Source organism: Pan troglodytes, chromosome 4 (assembly GCF_028858775.2).
Source record: "Pan troglodytes isolate AG18354 chromosome 4, NHGRI_mPanTro3-v2.0_pri, whole genome shotgun sequence".
NCBI classification, from domain to species: domain Eukaryota; kingdom Metazoa; phylum Chordata; class Mammalia; order Primates; family Hominidae; genus Pan; species Pan troglodytes.
In genome coordinates this window covers 49,384,356-49,411,182 of record NC_072402.2, presented here as the reverse complement: position 1 = coordinate 49,411,182, position 26,827 = coordinate 49,384,356, and the positions used below count along the sequence as shown (strand labels likewise).

General features: G+C 36.4%; 1 protein-coding gene across 4 annotated transcripts in view; it reads right to left on the bottom strand.

Annotated features, from left to right (window-relative positions):
* Positions 1-26,827, bottom strand: part of ADAMTS6 (ADAM metallopeptidase with thrombospondin type 1 motif 6) — a 339,082-nt gene that overhangs the window by 79,987 nt on the left and 232,268 nt on the right. For all 4 annotated transcript variants that reach the window (XR_010157222.1, XM_526907.7, XM_063811175.1 and 1 more), the window contains one exon: positions 9,267-9,369. Coding sequence is in view for 3 of the 4 variants with exons in the window: in XM_526907.7 (XP_526907.2) it covers positions 9,267-9,369 (103 nt within the window). In the remaining variant the exon portion in view is untranslated. The remainder of the gene's footprint in view (positions 1-9,266; positions 9,370-26,827) is intronic.

Here is a 26,827-nt window from a genome sequence, read left to right as displayed (position 1 = left end):
TGAGGGCAGCATTACCCTAATAACAAGCCAGACAAGGATACTAACAGAAAAGAAAATTATAGGCCAATATCCCTGATGAACATGGATGCAAAAGTTTTCAACAAAATACTAGCAAATTAATTAAATGGCAAAAATTAAAAGGATCATTCATCATGATCAAGTAGGGTTTATCCTGAGGATGCAAGGATGTTTCAACATACACAAATCAGGCACTGTAATACACCATATTAACAAAATGAAGGACAAAATCCAAATGATCATTGCAATAGATGCAAAAACAGCATCTGACAAAATTCAACATGTTTTCATTATAAAAATTAAGTACAGAAAGAATATACCTCAACACAATAAATGTCCCATATAACAAGCCCACAGCTAACATCGTACTCAGTGATGAAAGGCTGACATTTTTTCCTCTAAGATCAGGAACAAGGCAACGATGCCCATTCTCACTACTTCTATTCAACATAGTACTGACGTCCTAGTCACAGGAAGTAAGCAAGAAAAAGAAATAAAAGGCATGCAAGATGGAACGGAAGAAGAAAAATTGTCTCTGTTTGCTGACAACATATTCTTATACATAGAAAACCCTAAAGGCTCCACCAAAAAACTGTTAAAACTAATACAAAAATTCAGTAAATACAGATACAAAAATCAACGTACAAAAATCAGTCAATTTCTATACACTAACAATGAATTACATAAGACAGAAATTAAGAAAACAATCTTATTTACAATAGCCTAAAAATACTTAGGTATAACCCTGATGAAAAAAATTGAAGAAGACACAAATAATGGAAAGATGTCATGTGTTCATGGATTGGAAAGATCAATATTGTCAAAATGTCCATACTTCCCAAAGTGATCCATGGATTTGATGCAATTTCTATGAAAATTCCAATGACGTTTTTCACAAAAATAGAAAAAACAATCCTAAAATTCGTATGAAACTAAAAAGGACTCCAGATAGCCACAGCAATCTTGAGCAAGAACAACAAAGCTAGAGGCATCACACTTCCTGATTTTGAACTATATTACTAACCTGTAGCAATCAGAACAGTATAGTACTTTATTAAAACAGATAAGTAGAGCAATGGGACAAATATTAAGCCTGAAAATAAGCCCATGCATATACAGTCAACTAATCTTTGACAAAGGTACCAAGAAAATAGAGTGAGGAGAGGGCAGTCTCTTCAATAAGTGGTGCTGGGGAAAATAGATGTTCACATGCAAAAAAAAAAAAAAAAAGAATAAAGAAAGAAAAAGAAATTGGATACTTATACCATACACAAAAATCAACTGAAATGGGATTAAAGAATTAAATGTAACACTACTGGGAGAAAACATAAGGGCAAAGCTCCAGCACAATGGTCTTGGCAACGATTTTTTGGATATGACACCAAAAGCACAGACAAAAAATGCCTAAATAAACAAGTGGGACTATGTCAAACTAAAAAGTTTCTGCACAGCAAAGGAAACAATCAACAAAATGAAAAGGCAATCCACAGAATAGGAGAAAATACCCAAAACATATAACGAACTCATACAACTCAATAGTAAAAAAAAAAAATCTAATTAAAAAATAGGCAAAGAATGCGAATAGACTTTTTTCCCAAAGAAGAGATACAAATGGCAACAGGTACATGAAAAGGTGTGCAAAATCACTAATCATCAGGGAAATGCAAATAAAAACCACCATGAGATATTACCTCACACATGTTAGGATGGCTATTACAAAAAAGTCACAAGATCACAAGTGTAGGTAAGGATGTGGAGAAAAGAAAACTCTTATATACATTATTGGTGGGAATGTAAACTGGCAGTGCCATTATGGAAAACAGTATGCAGCCTTCTCCAAAAATTAAAAATAGAATAACCATATGATCCAGCAATCCCACTTCTGGGTATATATCCAAAGGACATGAAATCACTATCTTGAAGAGATACCTACACTCCCATGTTCATTGAAGCATTATTCACATTAGTCAAGATATGGAAACAACCCAAGTGTTTGTCAACAGATGAATGGATAAGAAAATTGTTTTATATAGACATATGTAATGAAATATCATTCCATCTTAAATAAGAAAGAAATAAAGAAATCCTGGGGCACATAATGCTAAGTTAAATAAGCCAGATACACATACTGTATGATCTCACTTATATGTGGAATCTAAAAAAGTCAAACTCATAGAAACAGAGAGAGCTTATCAGGGATTGGGTGGACATAGGGAGATGTTGCTCAAAGGGTACAAGCTTTCAGTTATAAGAGGGATCAGTTCTAGAGATCTAATGTAGTATAGTTAAGAATAATGTATAGTATACTTTAAATTTGTTAAGAGAGTAGATCTTAGGCATTCACATCATACACACAAAAAAGGTAAATATGTGAGGTGACGGATACATTAATTAGCTTGATTATGGTAATCATTTCACAGCATATATGTATATCAAAACATTACATTGTACACCTTAACTATATACAATTTTTATTTGTCAATTATATCTCAGTGAAATTGGGGAAAGAAAGGTAAGGCTGTTGTGATGGTTAATACGGAGTGTCAACTTGATTGGATCGAAGGATACAAAGTGTAGATCCTGGGTGTGTCTGTGAGGGTATTGCCAAAGGAGATTAACATTTGAGTCAGTGGCCTGGGAAAGGCAGACCCACCCTTAATCTGGCTGGGCACAATCTAATCAGCTGCTAGCTAAGCTAGAATATAAGCAGGCAGAAAAATGTGAAAAGAGAGACTGGCCTAGCCTCCCAGACTACATCTTTCTGCCATGCTGGATGCTTCCTGCCCTCGAACATTTGACTCCAAGTTCTTCAATTTTGAAACTCAGACTGGCTCTCCTTGCTCCTCAGCCTGTAGATGGCCTGTTGTGGGACCTTGTGATCGTGTGAACTAATACTTAATAAACTTCCCTTTATATATATTCCATCAGTTCTGTCCCTCTAGAGAACCCTGACTAATACAGTTGTTAATTCCAGAAAGAATTTAAAATGATTTTCTAAATGAAAGGTCATATTAACCAATTACCTTAAGTTAATGCTTAGTATGAATTTAGGATTAATTCACTATGCATGAAATTATGTAGATGGTAATTATTAAGTCTGTAAATTATTTCAGACACTTCTTCTTCTCCTATACTATGGCAAAACAATCCCAAAGGTATATGCACCTAATAAAAAAGATTCAAATACATGAAGCAAAATCTTTTTAAAAATGAAAGCAAAGCCATATAATAGTTGGAGATTTTAACACAGCACTCTCAATAATTGATAGAATGAGAGTAGAAAAAAATCACAAAGAATATAAAAGATTGAAAACAACATTCTCAACCAAGTTGATCTCATAGATATCTATAGAACACTATGTAGCCAATAACTGCAGAAAACATTACTTTCCAAGTATACACAGAACATTCACCAAGAAAAGAGTATTCTCTAATCTTTTTCTTTCTTTTTTTCTAAGACAGGATCTCACTCTACAGTGGTGTGATCATAGCTCACGGTAGCCTCCACCTCTTGAGCTCAAGTGATCCTCCCACCTCAACCTCCTGAGTAGCTGAGACTACAGGCATGTGCTACCACACCCAGCTAATTTTTTATTTTTCATATAGACAAGGTCTCACTATGTTGCCCAGGGTGGTCTCCAACTCCTGGGCTCAGGAAATCCTCCCAACTTGGCCTCCCAAAGTGCTGAGATTACAGGCATGAGCCACCACACCTGGCCTATTCTCTAATCTTAATGCAATTAAATTATATATGAACAACAAAAAATTCTAGAAAATTTCAAATATTTGGAAATTAAAACAAAACAGTTCTAAGTAACCCAGAGGTCAAAGAACTCACAATGTAAATAAAATAGTTTGAACTAAAAGCTATAAAATATAACATCAAATTTTGGAAATGTAAAAGAGCGAAAGAAACTGAAAATAAATAAGAAAATAATAACTATAAGAGCAAAAATTAATAAGCTAGAAAAAAGACAAATTACAGAAAAGAGTACCAAAGCCAAAATTTGGTTCTTTGAAAATATTAATAAAATTGATAAATCCCAAACAAGACTGACCAAGAAAAACAGTGAAAACACAAATTATCAATACCAGAAATGAAAGCATACATCACTACATATTTTATAAATATTAATATTAAATGGCATAACAAGAGAATGTTATGATCAATTTTATGTCAATAAACTGGACCACATGGATATAACATAAATTTCGTAAAGACACAAAATAAAAAACTGAAACAAGGCCAGGCATGGTGGCTCACACCTATAATCCCAGCACTTTGGCAGGCTGAGATTGAAGAATCCCTTGAGCTTAGGAGTTTGAGACCAGCCTAGACAACATAGGAAGATGTAGTCTCTACTAAAAATAAAAATTAAAAATTAATTAGCCCAGCGTGGTGCCTAGCTACTCAGGAGGCTGAGGAGGGAGGATCTCTTGAGCTCAGGAGATTGAGCCTGCAGCGAGATATGATTGGGCCACTGCACTGCAGCCTGGGCGACAGAGGGAGACCTTGTCTCAAAAAAAAAAAAAAAAAAAAAGAAAACTCCACAATAAAATAAAATAAAATAAAATAAAATAAAACAACCATATAGCCCTTTTCTCTTAAGGGAGTTAAATTTTTAATAACAGGTTTTCACAAAGAAAATATCAAGCCTGGCTAGTTTTACTAGTGAAATCTATTCTAAGGAAGAGATAACACCAATCCTAAAATTCTTTTAAAAATAAATAAAGATTCTATTTTGGGAAACCAGAATGCATCTGATACCAAAACTTATCAAAGACATCATAAGAAGAATATTTACAAATTACAAGAAAAATATTTACAAATTTAAACACAGATGCAAATATCCACAATAAAACATTATCAATTAAGTTAAATACAATAACACATAAAAAAATACATCATGATCACATGGGGTTTATCCTAGAAATATAAGCTTGGTTTGAGGTTGGGCCTGTTGGCTCACACCTGTAATCCCAGCACTTTGGGAGGCTGAGATGGGTGGATTGCTTGACCCCAGGCATTGGAGACCAGCCTGGGCAACATGAAAAAACCCCATCTCTACAAAAAATACAAAAATTAGCCAGGCATGGTGGCACACACCTGCAGTCCCAGCTACTCAGGAGGCTGAGGTGGGAGGATGCTTGAGCCCAGGAGGTTGAGGCTGCAGTGTGCTGTGATCACACCACTACACTCCAGCCTTGGCAACAGAGCAAGACTCTCTCAAAAAAAAAAAAAAATCTTGGTTTGAGATTGTCAAATCTATCAGGTCACTCAGCATATTGTAAGGATAAAGAATAAAAAATACAATCAATACATGTACAAATTATACTCTAGGCCCAATCCAGTGCATTAAGGCAAGAAAATGTAATAAAAGGCATAAAGATTCAAATAGATTGTCTCTATTTCAGGACAACATGACTATCAAAAAAATCCTGACCATCTGTAAAACAATTAGAATATGGGAATTTAGGCTGGATGTGTAATTCCAACACTTTGGGAGGTCGAGTCATGTGGATCACTTGAGCCCAGGAGTTGGAGACCAACCTGGGCAACATGGTGAAACCCTGTGTCTACAAAAAATACAACTAGCTGGACATGACAGTGTGCGCCTGTAGCCTCAGCTACTCAGGGAGCTGAGGCGGAAGGATCGCTTGAGCCCAGGAGGTGGAGGTTTCAGTGAGCCGAGATTGCGCCACTGCTCTCCAGCCTAGACGACAGAACCAGACCCTGTCTCAAAAAAAAAAAAAAGGAATATGGGAATTTAGAAAGGTCACAGAATACAAAGTTAATATACAAATATCAATGGAATTTTCAAAAGTTTTATTTACAATAGTGTCAAAACCATAAATTACTCAGGAATCGATTTAGTAAAGTACATGCAGGACCTTACACTTAAAGGAAAAACATAGCTGGGAGAAATTAAAGACATAAATAAATTGAGGGATATACCATGTTCAAAAATTGTAAAATTCAATAGGGTTTAATACTCAGTTTTTCCCTCAATTGATCTATAGATTCAACATAACACCATTCATAAGTCCAGCAGGTTTTTCTGTGGACATTAACAACTGATGCAAAAATTTACATGAAAATGCAAATCAGTTAGCATATTGGAAGAACTCTTATAAAAAACATCAAGGTTAATGGAACTTAAACTACCTGTGTTCCCGCATATTCTCACTCATAGGTGGGAATTGAACAATGAGAACACTTGGACACAGGGAGGGGAACATCACACACCGGGGACTGTTGTGGGGTAGGGGGAGGGAGGAGGGATAGCATTAGGAGATATACCTAACGTAAATGGCGAGTCAATGGGTGCAGCACACCAACATGGCACACGTATACATATGTAACAAACCTGTACATTGTGCACATGCACCCTAGAACTTAATGTATAAAAAAAAAACAACTAACTGTGTTCATGACTATACTCTAGTTATAGTAATCAAGTCAGTGTAGTACTGGCATAGGACTGACAGATCAACAAAACAAAACAGAAAATCCAAAAATATACTACAGATACAAATCATACCAAAAATTATTTTGAGATAGATCATAGATGCAAATGTAAGGACTAAACAATAAGACTTTTGGAAGAAAACATATGAAAATATTTTCTTAAGTTGAGGTAGGCAAAGATTCCTTAGGACACAAAACACAATGACCAGAAAGAAAAATTATTTAAAAATTGGAATTAAAAACAGAAAAATTAAAAGCTTATATGGATAAAAACACCATTTAAAAAGCAATGGGAAAGCCACAGAATGTGACAAAACATTTGTAAAACTTATAAATGACTACCACTTGAGAAGGTAAAACAACCCAATTAAAAATAGGCAAAAGATTTGAATAGACAGTACAAAAGGAGATATATAATGGCCAATAAATATATGAAAGCATGCTTAACATTATCATGAGAAAATGGAAACGGAAATTTCACTGAAATACCACTCTACTCCCACCAGAAGAAGACTGAAAAGACCAAATACTGACAAAGATGCACAACAAATAGAACCCTCAGACATTGTCGGTGAGAGTGAAATACGCTACAATCACTTTGGAAAAACATCTGGCAGTTTCTTTTAAAACTAAACTAAATTCACATGTAATCTATTGCCCAGCAATTCTACTCCTAAGTATTTACTCAAGTAAAATGAAAACATATGCTCACAAAATGATAGTACACAAATGTTCATAGCAGTTTACTCATAACAGCTAAAAACTTGAAACAACCCAGGTGTCCATCACAGCAGAATGGAAAAACTGGTTATTATGATGGAATACTGCTCAGCAATAAAAAAGAATAAACTTTTTTTTTTTTAAGAGAACTCCTAGACCCAAGTGATTCTCCCGCCTCAGCCTCCCAAGTAGCTGGGCTTACAGGTGTCTGCTACTGCGCTTGGCTAGAGTGAACCACTTCTATATACAGCAATGTAGATAGATCTCAAAAACATTAGGCTTAAAGAAGATTTACAATAGAGTATGAAGTTCTGGAACAGGCAAAACTAAACTATGGTGAGAAAAAAAGTCAGAATGATGGTTGTCTCTTAGGAGGAGTAGGGAGAGGCAACTATTGACTGCAAAGGACTATAATGACTTTTATGGACTGAATGTTTGTGTCCCCCCAAAACCCGTATGTTGAAATCCTAATCCCCAATTTGAAGATGAGGTCTTTGGAAGGTAACTAGGTCATGACAGTGGAGCCCTCCGAATGGGAATAGTAGCCTTATAAGAAGGATCCCAGAGAGCTCTTTTCCCCACGCTTTCTGCCACATGAGGATACAATGAGAAAACAACAGTTCACAACCCAGAAGAGGGCCCTCACCAGACTCTAACCATGCTGACACTTTGATCTTGGATTTCCAGCCCCCAGTACCGAGAAATAAATTTCTATTTTAAGATCTCCAGTCTATGGTAACTTGTAATTACAGTCCAAACTGACTAAGGCAAAGATTAGAGGAATTTTGGAGGTAAAGCCAATGTTCCGTATCTCAATAGGATTTTTTAAGTGTGTGCATTGGTCAAAAACCAGAGAAAGCATAGTTAAAATTTTGCATGTCACTGTACATAATCTTGCCTTAACAGAAAAAAGTAAACAAATAATTGAACTGTGGATAATGTTACCATGCTGAAGTACTTAGAGGAAAGTACATTAATGACTGCAATTTACTTTGAAATACATCAAAAAGTACGATGGATTAATAAATGGATAGGGAGAAGAACAGACATGTATGAAGAAAGTATAGTAAGATGTTAATGGTAGAATCTTGGTGGTAAATATAAAGTTGTCACTATAAAATTCTGTTAATATAAGATACTGGAAAAGCAAGCAAACAGTAAACTTATCTTAAGAGTATATTTCCTTTTTTTTTTTTTTTTTTTTGAGATGGAGTCTCACTCTGTCGCCTAGGTTGGAGTGCAGTGGCGTGATCTTGGCTCTCTGCAACCTCCGCCTCCTGGGTTCAAGTGATTCTCCTGCCTTAGTCTCCCAAGTAGCTGAGACTACAGGCACATGCCACCATGCCCGGCTAATTTTTGTATTTTTAGTAGAGACGGTGTTTTGCCATGCTGGCCAGGCTAGTCTCGAACTCCTGACCTCAGGTGATCCACCTGCCTCGGCCTCCCAAAGTGCTGGGATTACAGGAATAAGCCACTATGCCTGGCCTCCAAGAGAAATTTTCAGCAAAATGTAATTTATATTTTGGGAGTGTAAAATACTTCTACTTATTGAACAATCAGTGCCTGATACATGCCCAAATTAAAGAGCAAAAATGTTTTCTAACTCTGAAAAAGAATAACAATAATCTTGGCCTTTGACTAAGCAATGACAGAGAGTTTCCTGATTTATATTCTTATAACTTGTTTTAGGGTGATAATTGCAAACATTTAAAGATTATAATGTAACTTACATATACCCTAAGGAAGCCTCAAGCAGAACTCAAAAAATACTACATGGTTTTGATGTCCAGATATCCTTTCAAGGAATTTTATACCTTGTTAAACATAATTAGGTTTTAAGAAATGATTTCCGATCATTTGTACTAATATATAAACCTTATTACAGGGCAAATAAACCATGAAGCCTTTATAGTACTATAAGCATTTCCCTGCTTTTGTTGGCAAACACTAATTTTAACTAGTATGTACATGAATGTATGCATGTGTTTGTATATATTTGTATATTCTTTGATATTTGCAAAGTGCTCAAGCATGAATGCTCTGTCAGGTTATACATTACCTCCAGTATAGGGTTTCCAGTTATAATACTTTCCTCGGAAAGGCATATTGTCAAAGTCTGCACACTGTTTCTCTCGAAAATCTCGGGAACCCAAAGGGCATGGCTAAAATAAAATAAAATCATAAATGGTACCATTGTTGGAAAATACCAAAAGCAAGGGACAATGTCCCTAAAATGAACTCCATCAAATTAACTCACTACCTTATTCTGTGGCTATAATTCTGGCATTTGCTTTACTGTTTTACAATCCGTATTCAGATTGAAGTGTGTGAATTATAATCTTAACTATAGAAGATATAACTGAAGTAATTTAAACAAAGCGTTACACAATTTCCCTATAAATTTACAGTTGGATACATGTCATAATCCTCTTTGTAGTCCATCAGGTATCTCCTTATAAAGACACATAAAACCTAGATGAAGAAATTAAAACACAAAATCCTTTGTGGTAACAGTATTTGAGGTCCAGTTGCCATAGCTACTCCCTGATCTTTATTTTAAAAAATCAAGAAGCAGGTTTGTAACAACATTCAGCCCTATTAATTGTGGTTTGGACTCCTACTACTATAGCTATTTACTGTTTAGCCTTGACAAATGAGGAATAAAGTAGGCAAAATGCTAGACCTCAAGTATAAACATCTTGAAATTAAAGGGATTTGGACTTATTATAATTTACATTTAATTTATTAACATTACAGAAAATAAAATACAAAATGGCCCAAAACATGTACATTTGTTTGAGGTGTGGAGAGGGATGTTAAGAGGGTGAAAAAAGGATTATTTGTTTTTAAAAGTTGGAAATGTTCCTTCTATTCAGAAATGCTTCTGAAGTTTTTTAAAGAGAAAAATCCTGCCAATCCAGCTAGCTCTAGATTCTATATACCACAAGGTCATCCTAAACTCAACCTTTAAGTTCACAAAGAATTATAAAGCTCATAGTGTTTGAGTGATGTGACTTAATTTGACTTATCTTGTGAAGTTCAACAGCTGTAGTACTTAAAAACTAAAAATATTGATTTTGAAAGACTGACAGAAAATATTCTCCTAAAATATGGAAAAAAAGAATATGTCACTAGAGAAAATTCTGAATTGGGAATAAATAACAAGTATGTTACAGGCACACTCAGAGATTGTTTTGAGGCTTTTTACTACCCTCCCTTAGATCTCTGTGTTTGCTTTATATAGTTTTCTGAGGACAGTACATTGTAAATGATCACTTTGAAGAATATGCAGTAACAATAGACCACAATGTGCAAATATTTGCATGGTCATCATTACTTCGTATATAATATGGTTCAATTTTCACCACATCAAGTCCAAAGCCTCAGATTCTGAAAATAGTGGCAGCAGGTTCACACTCTGTTATGAGCCCTGCATTTTAAAATGTTTTTAGCACATTAAAATATGACATTCCAATGCCAAATCTAGTGATTAATCTTGTCAAATTACCTTCTTGCTTGCCTTTAAAAAAAATGAAAAATATTTACCATAGGCTAGTAGGTGTATCAGGCTGGAAGGATATGTTTTCAGGGTCTTTTTTTTCCTGGTCTGCTAATCTTTGGATCTTCAGAGTGCTCTAGGTTAAAGGAATCCTTGACTTTTCAAGCTATTTTTAGTGAATCCCACACAAGGACTAAAGTTGTTAGTGACTTTTGTCATGCAGCAGACTACTTTTAAAAGCAAATAACGATTTCAAAAACAAACAAAAAAAAAACAAACAAATAATTTGAACTCTAGCTATAAGTTTTCACACAGCACTTAAGTATTTATAAAGCACCAATCACCTAAAGTTCATCCAAGCATGGCTTTCAACTTTGTTGGCAAAATAAGACACAAATGGAAAAACGACCATGAAAAAAGAACCATCTCAAGCAATATATATAGCATATGACAGCATGTTACAGATTGTCTATATGTGCTGGATACAAGTGAAATATAAATGTGTCCTATGATTAGCTAGGGATATATCAGTTAAGAAAAACATCTTCAGCAGGTACCAAAGTATTATAGAAATTGTTCTAGTTAAGAAAGAAAAAGGACTTGTCGGGGAGTGGGAGACTATTAAGAATGAAGCCAAGAAAAGCCATGGGAATAGGAAGGAAAAGTTCACATATTGGGAATGGTTGGAAAAAGGCCAACCTAGATGAAAGAGATGAACTATACAGAAGCATAAGAGGAAATGATATTTCACATGCATAAGCACTGGTACATTAAGAAGACCTTGAATTAAAAAACTAAGACATCATGAAGGCCGTTCGCTTAAAGGCAAACAAAACAAAAATGCAATTTTTCAGTATCTTCTAACAATTCTCCTAAATGGAAGAAAAATAAAATGTCCAATATGAGGATATTACTATTTAATGAAGCACTTGATAACATTTCATGACATTTTTGATCCACTTTTTTCCTGTGATAACCACTCTCAGGGTGAGCATAATAAAAAGATTAACAATAACAATAGCGAGCTAGTATTTACTAAGTACTTATTGTGTGGCACATTGTTCCGGGATCTTTAGATATATTATCTATATACTCCTTCTCAACACTCTTTTGAGGTAGATATAATTAATAATCTCATTTTACAATGAAGTAAACTGGGGTACAGAAAGGTTGCTTAGTAATAGTTTCAGCGTACAAGGATACTTTCACGATAAGTGTGGGAGTCTCCTCTGGACACTCTCCAAATGCTACAATAATAGCATTACAGGTTTTAGCTTCCTTAAAATGTACAAAAACCTAATAGGAACAATTTGGATTCTAGACTTGGCCCTGTCATTAACCAGATGCAACTTTCTTATCTTTCCAAATTACGTTTTTTCTCACTTGTAAAATGAGAGGGATAAAAGCAAGAGTTTCGGAGTAAGGCAGACCTGGATTATGTCTAATTTGGTCATTAATTTAATTCACGGCCTTGAGAAATTTACTTGTCTAAGCCTCATCTATAAACTGGGGGTAATACTCGTATTTACTTCCTAGGCAACATATTCACACAAACTGTTTAGCTCTGTACCTGGCCTAAGGTAGCACTTAATAATTATTAGCAGCTACGCAGGTGTCCTTACACTCATTCCTTACTCTTCTATTCTGCTCTGTATTTTAGGGGAACAAACCCTGAAAGCTCCACTTCCCAGGCTTTTTTGTCAGCTGACTTATGGTTGGGTTCAGGTAATGGGACGCACTAGTTGGAGAAGCCAGGGTATTTTTCTCCTTTCCTCTGTGCCTTGGGCAGCATCTCAGGCAGAAGAAGAATCTTTTTTGTAGCTCCATCTTCAGGTAACAGTTCCATCCTCCCTACCCTTCTACCCTATGATTCCAGCTTCTGCTGTGTGATTCTAGCCTCTGGGCTCTGACAAAACTACCTCTTACGTATCTTCCTGGAAGGAACTAGTCAGACTCTCATCATCCATGTAATCAATTTCCTGCATTAAATTCCCTCTATTTTAATAGTCAGAGTGGTCTATTATAGTTAAATTTTAATTGATACAACAGTTATCATCATCATCATCATGAACTACTTGGATCATCATCATCATCATGAACTACTTGGAAAACTGAATAAAGATAGGTTTCCACATAATATTTTTTCGCTTTAGGGCAGAAGTTGTCAAACTTTACCTCTAAAGGTCCACATAGTAAATATTTTAGGCTTTGCAGGCCATGTGTCTCTGTTGCAACTACTCAACTGTGCATTACAGTGTGAGAGAAGCCATAGACAATATGTAAATAAATGGCCAAGGTTGTGTTCCAATAAAAATACTTACAAAAAGAGTTAACCAATAAGATTTGGCCCGAGAGGTACAATTTGTCAACCCCGGTATAGGGTGTTAACATAATATAGATATATTTGTTTGGCAGCATTTCACAGAACCAAACTCAATTATTAATTTCTCAGTCAATATAGAATCATACCTTTAAGAATTCAGGTTAGAAGTGACATAATCTAATTTGCATAAGATGCTTGGATTTCCTCTATAATTATCTCCAAAGCGGTCATACAATCTATATAAACATCTACAGAAAAAAAGATCAAACACTTTTCAAACAGCTGCAATTATTCGCAGGTTCTTCCTTACTTTCAGTCAAAACCTGCCGTCCTATAACCCAATTATCCTTCTCCTTTCTTCTGGATCCACACTGAACAAATCTTACCCTAAACTGAAAGGTATCTGGACCTTGATGGCTTTCCTACGGGCACATCATAACTTACTGTTAGTCCTCTTAAAACAAGGCAGCAAGGACAGGCCTTAAGTATCTTCTCATTTTAGCAAGTATTAATACAATGCTTAATAGCTGGCAGATATAATCTAGGCTGCAGGGTTACAGAAAAACAAAACCCAAATAGATTAGAGTTCTGCTTTCGTGGAGTTTACTCTAGTTGGAGATGAGAAAGAAGAAAAATAAAGCAAGATAAGGAGATTGACAGTGAGGTGGGAGGGAAGTTGCTTTAAACAGTATGATCAGAGAAATCCTCTCTGATAAGGTGGCATTCAAGCGGAGAGTGAAAAGAAACTGAAGGAATGATTTATGTACGTATCTGTGAAAAGAATCTTCCAGAACACAGTAAATCCAAAGGCCCTGAGGCAGGAGTGTATTCAGGGTGTTCACAGAATAGTATAGAGAATGGAAAGGCTTCAGGGAATTGAAGTAGACTTGGGGACTTGATTCCATGACATTGTTTCTAGAATACATCAGCCAATATTCTGCTTTCCTGATTTCATTCCATCAGGGAATGCTCTGAATTTGCGTTGATTAAAAATAGACTCAGTTGGAATTATATATGCTGGTTTGAAAAAATGAGAGTGAAAGAGGAATTCCTTAAGGAAAAATTACGTAAAATACATTTTTGTTTTGTTTAGGAATAGTAGAGGGTTTAAAGAATAATGCTTTTTAAATTACTTAAGGATAATAAATGCTGACAGTATGCAGAAACCATAACAGAAAGCAGTGGGCATAAGCAACAGATAATTAAAGTAAAAGCCTGACAGATTTTCAGCCTTCTAGTGCTAACACTCACCAAGCATCTTCTCCTTTAAAAAACAAACTAGCAGGGCCCCACATAAATCTGGAGAGCAAAGCTGCAGGTCTCAGCATCTTTAGATCTTAGTATTTTCAAAGAAATAAATTAATAATAGCGTCTTTATCACCACTCTCTTTCCCAGAGATCTGTATAAGTTAACAACAGTCTTCCAACTATCTTGTTTAGAAGTATCTCCTTCTGACTAAACTCAATACTTTGTACTGGTAGACAAATCTAAAAAAAGGAATAATTCATTGAGGCCTAAAAGTTGCTACAGAAAGAAATCTAGCTTCTGCTTACAAACTTTTTAGTGGCATTTCTATTACTGGGGTTCTAATCCTGGTTTTGTCCCAAAGAATAGGGTGACGTTGGCAAGTCCCCAATCCTTTTTGTGCCTTTTTTTCATTTGCAAAATATACCCCCAAAACTCTTACCTTCAAGAGAAATACACATCAAAATGTCTTGAAAATGAGGAAAATTCTGAAAATGATGTATCATTTCTTATTGGTAATATGATAAGACAGCCAAGAATGAAAACGCCTTTGTCCCTTTCCCTTTCCTTTCCTCTCCTCTAAAGGAAGATATGCAGGCTGGAAGGATAGAATGACTCCTATGGCCTCAGGGAAAATTGCAAACTGAGCAAAACTGGTCTTCTGTTCATCTGCTTCCTTTCTCTACTCCTTTTCCACCTTCTGCTTCTTCCTTTTGCTTTCATACCAAATTCACTCTTGCGTCATCCCTGTTACACTAGATCAACCTTCAACACTTCCAAAATTTCATTTTCTTCTTCCTCTATAGGAAAACAACATATTCTTAGTAGATTGTCCCCTGTTTGTTGAGGGAGTTTGAAATCCAACCCCTGCCCTGCTTAGCAAGTCATGCACTTGACAAGGCACTGTGAAAGGATACATTTTTATGTGTTCACCCAGATGGGCATCTTTTTATAAATGACACAAAGGTACCATATGCGCTAACAAAAGCCTTGCTTCTATGCCCTCTTTTAAAAGTTGCAAACAAATTTCCTGACTCCCTAGTTATCAGATAGTACTGATAAAGTAATTCATACCAGGGCATTCAAATACAGTTAAATTTAGTGGTCAATGCCTGTAGTGAAGCATCTCAACCTCAGTTTTTATTCAACTTTCTTCTCTTTTTTCTCCCAAATAGTTTCTGATTTTTTTCCACTATATATTTACTTTTAAAGCAAAAGAAAACAAGGGCAGATAACCCACATTGTCCAGACAAACCTGAATCTAGTGTCATGCTTGATACTATAATCTTCTATGCAGGTTTTAAAAATTAAAGTTACTTGTATATGCCTTAAATAGTCTGAATTTAATTAAAATGCCATCTACCTACAGCAAAACTCTTTCCCTGAGCTTATAAACACATTAAAAAACAGGTCAGGCATAATGGCTCACTCCTGTAATCCCAGCACTTTGAGAAGCCAAGGCAGGGTGGATCGCTCGAGTTCAGGAGTTTGAGACCAGCCTGGACAACATGGCAAAACCCTACAAAAAATACAAAAATTAGCCGGGTATGGTGGTGCATGCCTGTAATTCCAGCTACTTGGGAGGTTGAGGTGAGAGGATTGCTTGATCCTGGGTGGCAGAGGTTGCAGTGAGTCCAGATCATACCACTGCACTCCAGCCTGGGCAACAGAGCCTGACTCTGTCTCCAAAAAAAGGTTAAGAAACAAATTTTTACTTTGTAATTTTTAAAAGTATTTTTAAAGCACAAAATAAACAAATAAGCTCTATTTTGTGCTAAAAACCTAGTCCTTATTTCTCAAAACATAATAAATACAATATACCATAAATATATATACAATACATCATAAATATATAAATACACCATAAAATTCATATTAACTTAAGAAAGATTACCAAGATATTGTTCCTGTTTTTTGCCGTGTGTGTGTGTGCGTGCATGTCTGTCTGTGTGTGTTACAGGTAGTTAGATAGGCATGAGCAGGGTAGGAAAGGGCTCTCCTCCACCCACTAGGAATGTCAGGTGGCAGTTTGGCAATTATTATATTGCCTCTCTAAAAGTGATAAACTGGCAGCTGGCGCCAGGGAGAGGCCATTTCCTGATGGTCCACACCTGTTGCACTAAAGTGTTAACTGAATGCAAGTGCTGGGGAGAAGCAACTTCCTGGCATGCACATTAAGAGAAAAATGGTGGAGTATGACCTTCCAGGGTCACTCCACCAGAAAAAGGAAGAAAAGCTTCAGATGAAAATGCGTACAACTTCCTAAACACATTGGGAATGCTCACCTCCCAAGGGCAGGAGGGTACTGCATATGTGGGCAGCCCACCCTAAGGGAAGAATCATGAGAAAGGGGCCAGCCTATTAAGTTCTAGGATGAAGGTTAAACACTGCACTTGACCTTGGTGCAGTCTCTTCCAAGCATCCTTTCCTTTCTTTCCTGTTCTAAAGCCTTTTAAATAAACTAAATAAACTTCTGCTCCAGCTCTGAAACTTGCCTCAGTCTCTTTTTCTGCCTTATGCCCCTCAGTTGTATTCTTTCTTCTGACGAGGCAAGAATTGAGGTTGCTGCAGACCCATAGGAATTCACCACTGGTAACTCGCATACCTTCTACCAGTAACATATATAAAGTATGTTTATAAGAATAAAGTGGTTGACACATATTTATTTTCTAATTATAATTTAAGACATGATTATAACACTGTTCATCAATGGATCAACTCTGTACCTTGTCTTCACTTACCCTGCAACTCTCCCTGAGGGCAAGATGTGTAGTTTCAGAATGTTCTCAGCTATCTGGTTCTCAGCTATCTGGTGAGGTTAGACTGGAAGTAAGACAATGTCTAAGGTGACCCAATACTTTCAGAAAAGCTTACCTTGCCACACCTACCTCCCAAGGGCTTCATCTCTTTTAAGAGCGCTAGATAGAAATTCCATGCTTTACTGGATCTCTTTCACAGCATTAACCTGTTGCTAAGCTTTAGTTTCCTCTTTTTAAAAATACTTGTCTTTCCTCTTCAGAAAAGTGATTTGAAGATTTGATGAGGTATTGAATACCAAGTAGGTACTAGGAATAGCACTAGATGTTTTATGTATGTTACTTCTTTTAATTGTCAAACAACTCTGCAAGTTTCATACAGCCTATTTATATAAGAGTCAACTGAAATTTAGAGAGGTTAGGTGATTTGCCAAGGTCAAATAGCAACATGTGTCACAGTCAGGATTCACACTCAAGTTAATTTAACTTCCAACTGCATGCTTTTATTTTCACCACAATCCTACTTCCAAATATATAATTTTCCTGTCTGCCACAACCAAAGCAAAAACACTGTTTAATGATCTTAGGCAATGCATTGAAAAGGAAAAAAATTGCTGAATAATATACTCCTCTAGCAGAGCTGACTGAGAACACACCCAAGTACTACATAACCTATACTTAAATCTTAGAACAGACCACAAATGACCTGGAAAACCCTTTTCCTCCATATATTTTTATAGCTTTTATGCATAAAGAAGGGAAATCAAATGTTTAATATGCAAGAATAATGTGCCTTTCCATCCCAGCCAAAGTGGAGCTTATGTGTTTCACCAGAAGTTCTATCATAATCATATTATCAAGTAAACACCAAATCACAAGTAATATGGAATAAGAAAAATACAAAGATCATTTTGTTTTTGGAAAACAACTAAGCACCAGGAAACTCCTTTTAGAAATGTGGAAAAGTCCTTTTCATAGTAGCTAATATTTCTTCTTTAGGCTTTGATATAAAATTTGGTTTATAACCTTTATATAGCCATATTTTTACTCTTTACAAAAAGTAAGTTTTCTAGTATTCACAACACTAACCTTTAACTTCTGCTACTTAAAATAGTTACAATATGTACATCAATTTGTATCCTCTTAGAACATTCTGCATGATAGTTTTAGGTCATTTGAATGAAAAATTGTTCAGAAAAACAGAAATGCCTGATTAGTAGTCAGTGTTCTTTAGGCCAGTAAAAAGAAGATTCCATATACATAATAATTAAAAGTATATTTTTGAGCAGCTGCTAAGCAAACATTTTTCAGAAGATTGAGCACAGATCTGGGGTCTTCACTTTTCATAATGGCTCTGCCAGAAAATCATGTTAGTTTCTACCTTTGCATATTTATAAAAACTGTCAGGACCTAATCAACCATTTATCTCTATGTGCAAAAACGAGAACTGTGTCCTCAGTCAATGAACTCTCAAGCATTATGAGTTCCATAAAATTCTGCCCTCCAAACCCAGGTTCCACAAGGCCATGTCTATTAGATTAGCTCATGATGCCAAAAACTCTATTGTAGTTCCTGGCTTAATAGAAGGACCAAATTTTATCCAGTTCTCCTATATATCTTTAATAAATGCTCCTGGTTTCTCAGTAGCTTCAAGATGAAGTGTATTAATTTGTTCCTACTGCAGCTATTGTCTTTACCTGTTATTCCAGCCTGGAGACCATAATGTGTATATCAAAGAAAGGGTCCTTGTGTAGCTGCTTTTGAAGACTTTCTAGGGTGAAAAACAGTGATGCAGGAAACCAACTGCCCATCCAACACATCCTGATGCAACTAATCAGCCTCAGAGTCTAGTAACTGAATACTTTCGGCATCTAGGCTAATTATGTTGCTGTTGAGAGTGGGCAGGACAATTTTACAGCTTGACATCCTTTTCTGATCTATTCTTAAATTCTTAGAATGAAAGTTTTGTCTTCATAAGTTGCTTCTTCTATCTCTGTGGATCTTTTCTTTGAAATCGGGTTAAGAGGGATAGGAGTTAATGGCAACACTGTTCCCTTTCCACCAAAGAGCTCTCTTCTCTTCCTACCATTTCTATACCTTTTAAGTGTTTGGGGTAGAAATTAAATCAGCATTAGAAAGAAACTGCAGATATACTGTTTTTGTGCTTGCTACTTTTTAAGACTACTTGGCCTATGTTGACTCTAGGTCCTAATTTCTCCATTAACCTAAGCAAAAAAGAGTCCTATAAGCCTTGTATGTTTCAATCTGATTCACCAGTGTAGGGATCCACATAGGAGGAATATCAAAGCTTCAAAGTAATAAAGTATTCCTTTTTGGTTGTGGATGTATCTCCTTTTCTCATGACTACAAGACATTATGAATCTTAGAACTGATAACATTTGTCTCTTTACTTGGGTTACTAGGAAGCTCGGAGCAAAATTTGTGACCAATCTTTTTTTTTTCTTTTTTTGAGATGGAGTCTCGCTCTGTTGCCTCAGCCTCCTGAGTAGCTGGGATTACAGGCGCCCGCAACCATGCCCAGCTAATTTTTTTGTATTTTTAGTAGAGATGGTGTCTCACCATGTTGGCCAGGCTGGTCTTGAACTCCTGACCTCATGATCCACCCGCCTTGGCCTCCCAAAGTGCTGGGATTACAGGCATGAGCCATTGTGCCTGGCAATTTTATATATATTTTAAATTATATATATTTATATTATTTTCCTTTTCCTCTGATCTTCTAATTTATTATATTTTTTAGTTTTGATTTTAATATAGTGCTATAAGCTAACAACTCTAATCAGAGAGTTATAACTAATAACAATTATTATTATTATATGTAAAACCATGAGAACCATGCAGTAATCCATAGCACCAACTACTCAACCACAGAAATGAGAGGATCAAGACTACTATATTACATGGGCTATGTAGAATGGGTTGCAAGGTCCTAAAAGGAATTCGGGTAAAATCTATTAAACACAGTTGAATCAGCCTAATATTCTGGATTTTCTATTTTCTTTTCTGTTTCTTTTTTTCTATTTTTTATTTGTTGAGACAGGGTCTCTGTCACCCAGGCTGGAGGGTAGTGAGCCTCTCAGCTTATTGCAGCCTCAACCTCCCGGGCTCAGGTGATCCTCCCATTTCAGCCTCCCAAGTAGCTGGGACTACAGGCATGCACCATCATGCCCAGCTAATTTCTGTATTTTTTGTAGAGATGGTCTCTTGCCATGTTGCCCAGGCTTGTCTCAAACTCCTGGGCTCAAGCGATCCACCTGCCTCCGCCTCCCAAAGTGCTGGGATTGATTACAGGTGTGAGCCATGGTACCCAGCCAATTTTCTATTTTCTATTGTAACTTACACTTTGAGCATACATTAGAAAACACACAGCAAGTCTCAAAGATTCATGGCAATAAATAAAGAACTCTCGTTCTCCAGCTGTTTGGCTATCTGACATTATCTTATTTTTTTGAGCACTGATTAGAAAATTCTTCCAGGATCATTTGAACTTATTCATTGTATTACTTCTAATTAAGTTTCAAGAAAAGTTTTGGGATCGCAAATGACCAAGCCAAAAACGCTTATGAATTGTTATCTAGTCCTTGACTGTCAAATTAATTTTAACTAGTTGGAAAGTTTTGTTTCAAATCTTATTTATAAGACCATTCAATATGCATGATATGCATAGTATTAAATTATGTAAAATATATACTAAGGCAGGAAGCTGGTTTGATAAAAGGAAGGTATATTCTTTTAAATCCTTTAAATTGGGGTGGCTCACACATAACAGACACCTGGGCATCACTGGAAAAAAGAACATTTAAACTATTACACATTTAGAAAAAGCATCAAAGTTAATTTAAAGAACACAGACATAATATCATACTGTTCCAATAGTAACACCTATTCTTTGTTAACTGGAAAATACTAAAGTCTTGCTTACAATACTCAATCTTTTTTTTTTTTTTTTTTTTTTTTGAGACAGGATCTCACTCTGTCATCCAGCCTGGGGTGCAGTGATGTGATCTTGGCTCACTGCAACCTCCGCTTCCTGGGCTCAAGCGATCCTCCCACTCAAGCAATCCTCCCACCTCAGCCTCCCAAGTAGCTAGGACTACAGGCATGCACCACCATGCCCAGCTAATTTTTGTATTTTTTGTAGAGAAGGGGTTTCACCATGTTGCCCAGGCTGGTCTCGAACTCCTGACCTCAAGTGATCCGCTCACCTTGGACTCCCAAAGTGCTGGGATTACAGGAGCGAGCTACCACGCCCGGCCACATTACTCAGTCTTAACTCCAATCACCTCACCTTTTATGATTTATTATTAAATTCCATAGGTTATATAATAGAAGCTGTTAGAATAGATTTTTAAAATGTAGATGCTTCTGCTCTAATATGACACACGCATTCATGAAAAATCTCTTTCCGCAAAATTGCACACTAAGAATAGCAGGCATATGGGAAAAATTGGGTTAGAGGCAGACGATTCAAAGACAGGGCATTAAAACAAAAAGAAAAAAATTCTAATAAAATGCTAGCACAATATTTTGAACACATGGCAAATTCCTAGCAAAGAAATACTGGAGTAAATGTAAGATTTTATCTTTTTAAAAACTTGAAAAAATAAGGAAAGCTTATCAGTTGAGACTGCTGAGTTAGAGAAACAGGAGGCCAGTGTAGGAAGAACAGGCAGAAACACATAATAAGGGCTCCTATGATGCTGCATGTGGCCAAACTGAGCAAAAAATAGAATGTGGGGTGAATGGTCATCATGTGCAGTCCAATTTTCCTTTGCTCCTCAGCTACGCTGATGTTGTTTGACTCCCACTGCTATATTATTTAATATCACAAAATAACAATCAAATATAAGATAATTTGTGTTGCAGAAGCAAGTTTGTAACAGAGCAAACTATACCAAAACTTTATATTATCATAGTTTTTCTAGATTTATGTTGAAAGAATGGAAATATAAAATACTCCACCAAACCAACTCACTACTGACAAGGAGGAGGAGAACTTCTCTCAGTATGGGAAGATAATATGATTACAATAATATGTTTGGTACATAGTAGTGCTCAGTAAATGTCAGCAGCAGTTGCTCCTACTACTACCACTACATCTGTGGCTACTACTTCTACTAGTAAAGATAGAAATTAAAATAGCTCTGAGGTAGACACCTGTCGCGTACCCACTATCCATTACTCTCTGCTTTCTTGCTAATAGAAGTTCGATATTTTGCTTACGAATCTACCTCTCAGGAGGGGTGACCCTAACCCCATTTTAGGGCAAATCACTATTAATCTAAACCAATTCTGGTAATCTTATTCCTTTTGTCAACGGCTGCTTTAAGGGTGGCCACAGTGACCTCCTGGCAAATACAACTTGAAGACTTTTTTTTTAATTTTAATTTTTTTATTTCAATAGGTTTTTGGGGAACAGGTGGTGTTTGGTTACATGCCTAAGTTCTTTAGTGATGATTTCTGAGATTCTGCAGCGGACACTGCACCCAATGTATAGTATTTTATCCCTCACTCCCCTTCCACCCTTTCCCCCAAGCCCTCAAAGTCCATTGCATCATCCTTATGCCTTTGCATCCTCATAGCTTAGCTCCCACTTATGACTGAGAGCATATGATGTTTGAAAACCTGAAAAAAATTTGCTGAGGAGCAGGGGAGGAGATCCGGGGACAACTTTCGTAATACTTAAGAAACAACACTGGAACAGTTTATCTTTTCTCTTCCTCTCAATATCATCAGGGCAGAAGTACTTTAGGTGCTTGGATGCTCTACTTATCTTTTTATGTTCCCCTTTCTCATAGAATTTGACCTCCTGGCATCCCCTTCATTATCTTGTCAGTTCTTTGCTAATTTTTAAATGATTAAAAAAAAAATCTTACTGAGCAATTAAAAAAAATTTTGTCAGAATAACCTAGTCTATCATGACCAAAAATGGAAGTCTCTCTACATTTATTTATGTATTTATTCATTTTTTAATTTAATTTTTAAAATTTATTTATTTTGAGTCAGGGTCTCACTGTCACCCAGGCTGTAGTGTGGTGGTGTGATCATAGCTCACTGCAGCCTCAAACTCCTGGGCTCAAGTGATACTCCCACCTCAACCTCCTGAGTAATTGGTATTACAGGTGTGAACCCTTTATGAGCTAACAGTGATTTGTTTTGAGAATTTTACACATAAAATTTACAATCTTCTTTATAACGAGAATTTTTCTGTTGCATAGCTAGACTGTCGAGCTCTGTACCATCCTATATGGTTGCCACTAGCCACATGGGGCTGTTCAAATTAAAACTAATTAAACTTAGAATTTCTGTTCTTCAGCTGCACTAGCAACATTTCAAGTCCTTAATAGCTAATTTGGCTAGTGGCTATCGGGCTGGACAGTGCACACATACAATATTTTCATCACTGAAGAAAGTTCTATTAGACAGTGCTAGTGTAGATTAGGTATTTGGTAAATTTTTATATATTAGATTACATTAAAGCAAGCCCCAGCTTAAACAAAATTACATTCAGACAACTTTATTAACTTGGATAGCATGAAAATACATTTTAGTATGACAGCAGAACTGCCTCAAGTTCTGAGCTAGTAGAGTCAATATTAATGAAGAAAACATAAATATATGTATCCATAATATAGTTATGTTAACTGTACCTCCTTATAATCTGCTGAAAGATGAAACAGAAGACAAAGATAGTAATAGAAATCTCAACCCACCAATAGTAAGTTCTACAATCTGAACATCTAACATATAACTCATGAATAAAATGCAACAAGCTGAGATGTTTGGCATTTTTTTCCTGTTACCATTATTCACATTACAGTATATAATACATATATCATTAGGGTCTAAATGTATGCCCAACCCTGCAATTATATAATAATGGAATGAGTTGGGAATTGAGAGGTGGGTTTGATTTTCTCACTTCTACCTAAAAGTGTGATATATTGTAGATAGGTATTGAGTTCTTCTACCCTTACATAAAACTTCCATTCTTCTGAGATTCATACTGTTCATCCAAATCACTATCTGGCTTCACCCCTATCTGGTTTAATAAATAAGGGTCACTTTTTCTCTCTCTTTCTCTCTCTCTCTTTTTTTTTTTTTTTTTTTTTTTGCTTAAGACAAGTTTTCACCATGTTGCCCAGGACGGTCTTGAACTCCTGGACTCAGGAGATCTGCCTGCCTCAGCCTCCCAAAGTGCAGGGATTACAGGCCTGAGCCACTGTGCCTTGCTTTCTCATTTATTAAGGAGTTTGATAGCCTGTTCACAGTATTACCCTATATTTTAAGTTCCAGTAGCATCCTGAGTGACTTTAATATCCATATGTTAAAGGTCCCCCTCTCAAGCCTTAAGTTCTTTGAACTCCTTTACCTCCAGTCAAGTTAGGCACACACTCCCATGGCCACACTCCAGATTTGTCATCATTGAGAATATTCTCACTTGTCATATCTTTAATTCAAATACATTTCATTCTCTGATCTCCTCACCTTCTATCTCTCTCACCCTGTATTTCCTACTATTCTGGTCCTTTGATTTTTATGGCTTTTTAAGTTAGGTCCTTAATTTATTCCCTGTTAGCCCTCTTTGGACTCCACTGTTATTCCTAGCGCAGAGCCCATGGTTCAGCACTTCAATCATTCTTACCAATATCCTTACATTTTTCTTGATTTATTGTTCTGTTGTAATCTTGTCTTTCACCAATCCATTCTCATCTAAAGCATCAATCTCAGGCTCTTTCAATGGTTTCAAATGTCCCAAGATAAAGATCACACTTCTTAGCCTCTAGGCCTTGCACTTAATTTTCCTTCTAAGATGCTCTCATTTTCACTATTTTCTGGTCTCCTTAGATTTGCCCTTCATGTCTCTAGCTTCCTGTGGGACAAAGTCCTTAAGTCCCTAATTAGGTTAGGTGCCATTCTATGCACTTCTATAGCATCCCATACTGAATCCCATCATATCACTTACCACTCTGTATTATAATTGTCTGTACCTAAGTGATTTCCCAATAAATTTATAAGCTCTTTGAGGGCAGAGATTGTCTTTCTCACCCAAGCATGGTCTAATATACAATAGGCATTCAATTATTTTTTAAACAAATGAATAAATAATACTGGTAACTCTAAAAGATCATCATAATTGAAGCTACATGTAATTATTCCAAAATACTCCAAAATACAATTTTAATAGAATTAAATAAGACAAATTAACTATATAGGTGATAGAAGGGCAGAAAATAGAGTAGGGTAAGGAAGATTAGGAGTCCTAGAGTTGTAGGGAGTGGAGAGGGTTGCAATTTTAAGTTCAGTACTCAGAATGGTCTCATTGAAAAGGTGACAGTTGAGTAAAGGTGAGGCGAGAGAGTTAACCACACAGATATTTTGGGAGAAGAGTACACAAGGCAAAGGGAATAGTCACTGCAAAAGCCAGAAGGTAGGAGCATGTCAGGCATGTTTAAGGAAGGAGACCTATGTTGCTGGAGCAGAGATAACGAGAAAGAAAATAGTAAGAGATGAGTTCAGAGAAGTAATGAAAGCCAGATTGTGTAGACCTTGCAGGCCATTGTAACGACTTTGGATTTAAGTAAAATGGGGAGCCATTGAGGGGTTTTGAGTAAACGATAATCTGATTCACTCTGCATCCTATATCGAGGACTGGATAGCAAAGGGGAATCCTCATAAAAGGCTATTAGAGTAATCCTGTGAAAGATAATGGTAACTTAGACCCAGAGCAGCAGTAGTGAAGTTAGGCAGCACCTACGATATACTTTGAAGGCAAAACAAATGGGATTTCCTGAGGAATTGGATATAAGCTATGAGACAGAAAAAGGTGTCAAGAAAGACTCTAGGATTTTTGGTGTAAGCCAAATGGAGTTACATCTGAGATGGGAAAAATTGCTGGAAGAACGAGTAGAGAAAATGTTTTGGGGATAACAGTTGGACATGTTAAACATTAGATGTCCATTAAAAGTCTATTTAAATATAAGATATGAACCTGGAATTCATGAAAGAAGTACAGGCTGAAGATATAAATTTTGGGTCAAATGGCAAATAAATGGTACAAAAGCAATGGAACCAGATAAGATCACCAAAGAAAGGAGTATTGGTAGAGCAGAGACACAGGCCACTGACTAACTCTTGGGTACTCTAACATTGAGGTCAGAGTAAAGAGTAGTAGGAACTGGCCGGGTGTGATGGCTCACACCTGTAATCCCGGCACTTTGGGAGGCCGAGGCGGGTGGATCACCTGAGGTCAGGAGTTCGAGACCAGTCTGGCCAATGTGGTGAAACCCCAGTCTCTACTAAAAAGTGTATATATATATATATAAAATTAGCCAGGTGTGGTGGCACACACCTGTAATACAGCTACTCGGGAGGCCGAGGCAGGAGAATTGCTTGAATCCAGGAGACAGAGGTTACAGTGAGCCAAGATGGCGCCACTGCACTCCAGCCTGGCCTGGCCAACAGAACAAGGCTCTGTCTCAAAAACAAACAAACAAACAAACAAACAAACAAAAAACAAAAAAAAAGAGTAGGAGCCAATGAAGGAGGAAGAGGAGTAAGCATTAATGTAAAAGAACAACTAAAATGTTGTAGTTTCCTGGAAGCCTATTGAAAGTGAAGTAGTAAGCTGAAGACTTAGAATTGACTATTAGATTTAACAGCATGGAAATCACCTGTGACTTAACAAGAGTATTTCCATAGAATGATCAAGGCAAAAACCTGATAGGAGCAATTCTAGAAAAAATAATGTGAAGAGAGGAAATGGATTCAGTAAGTA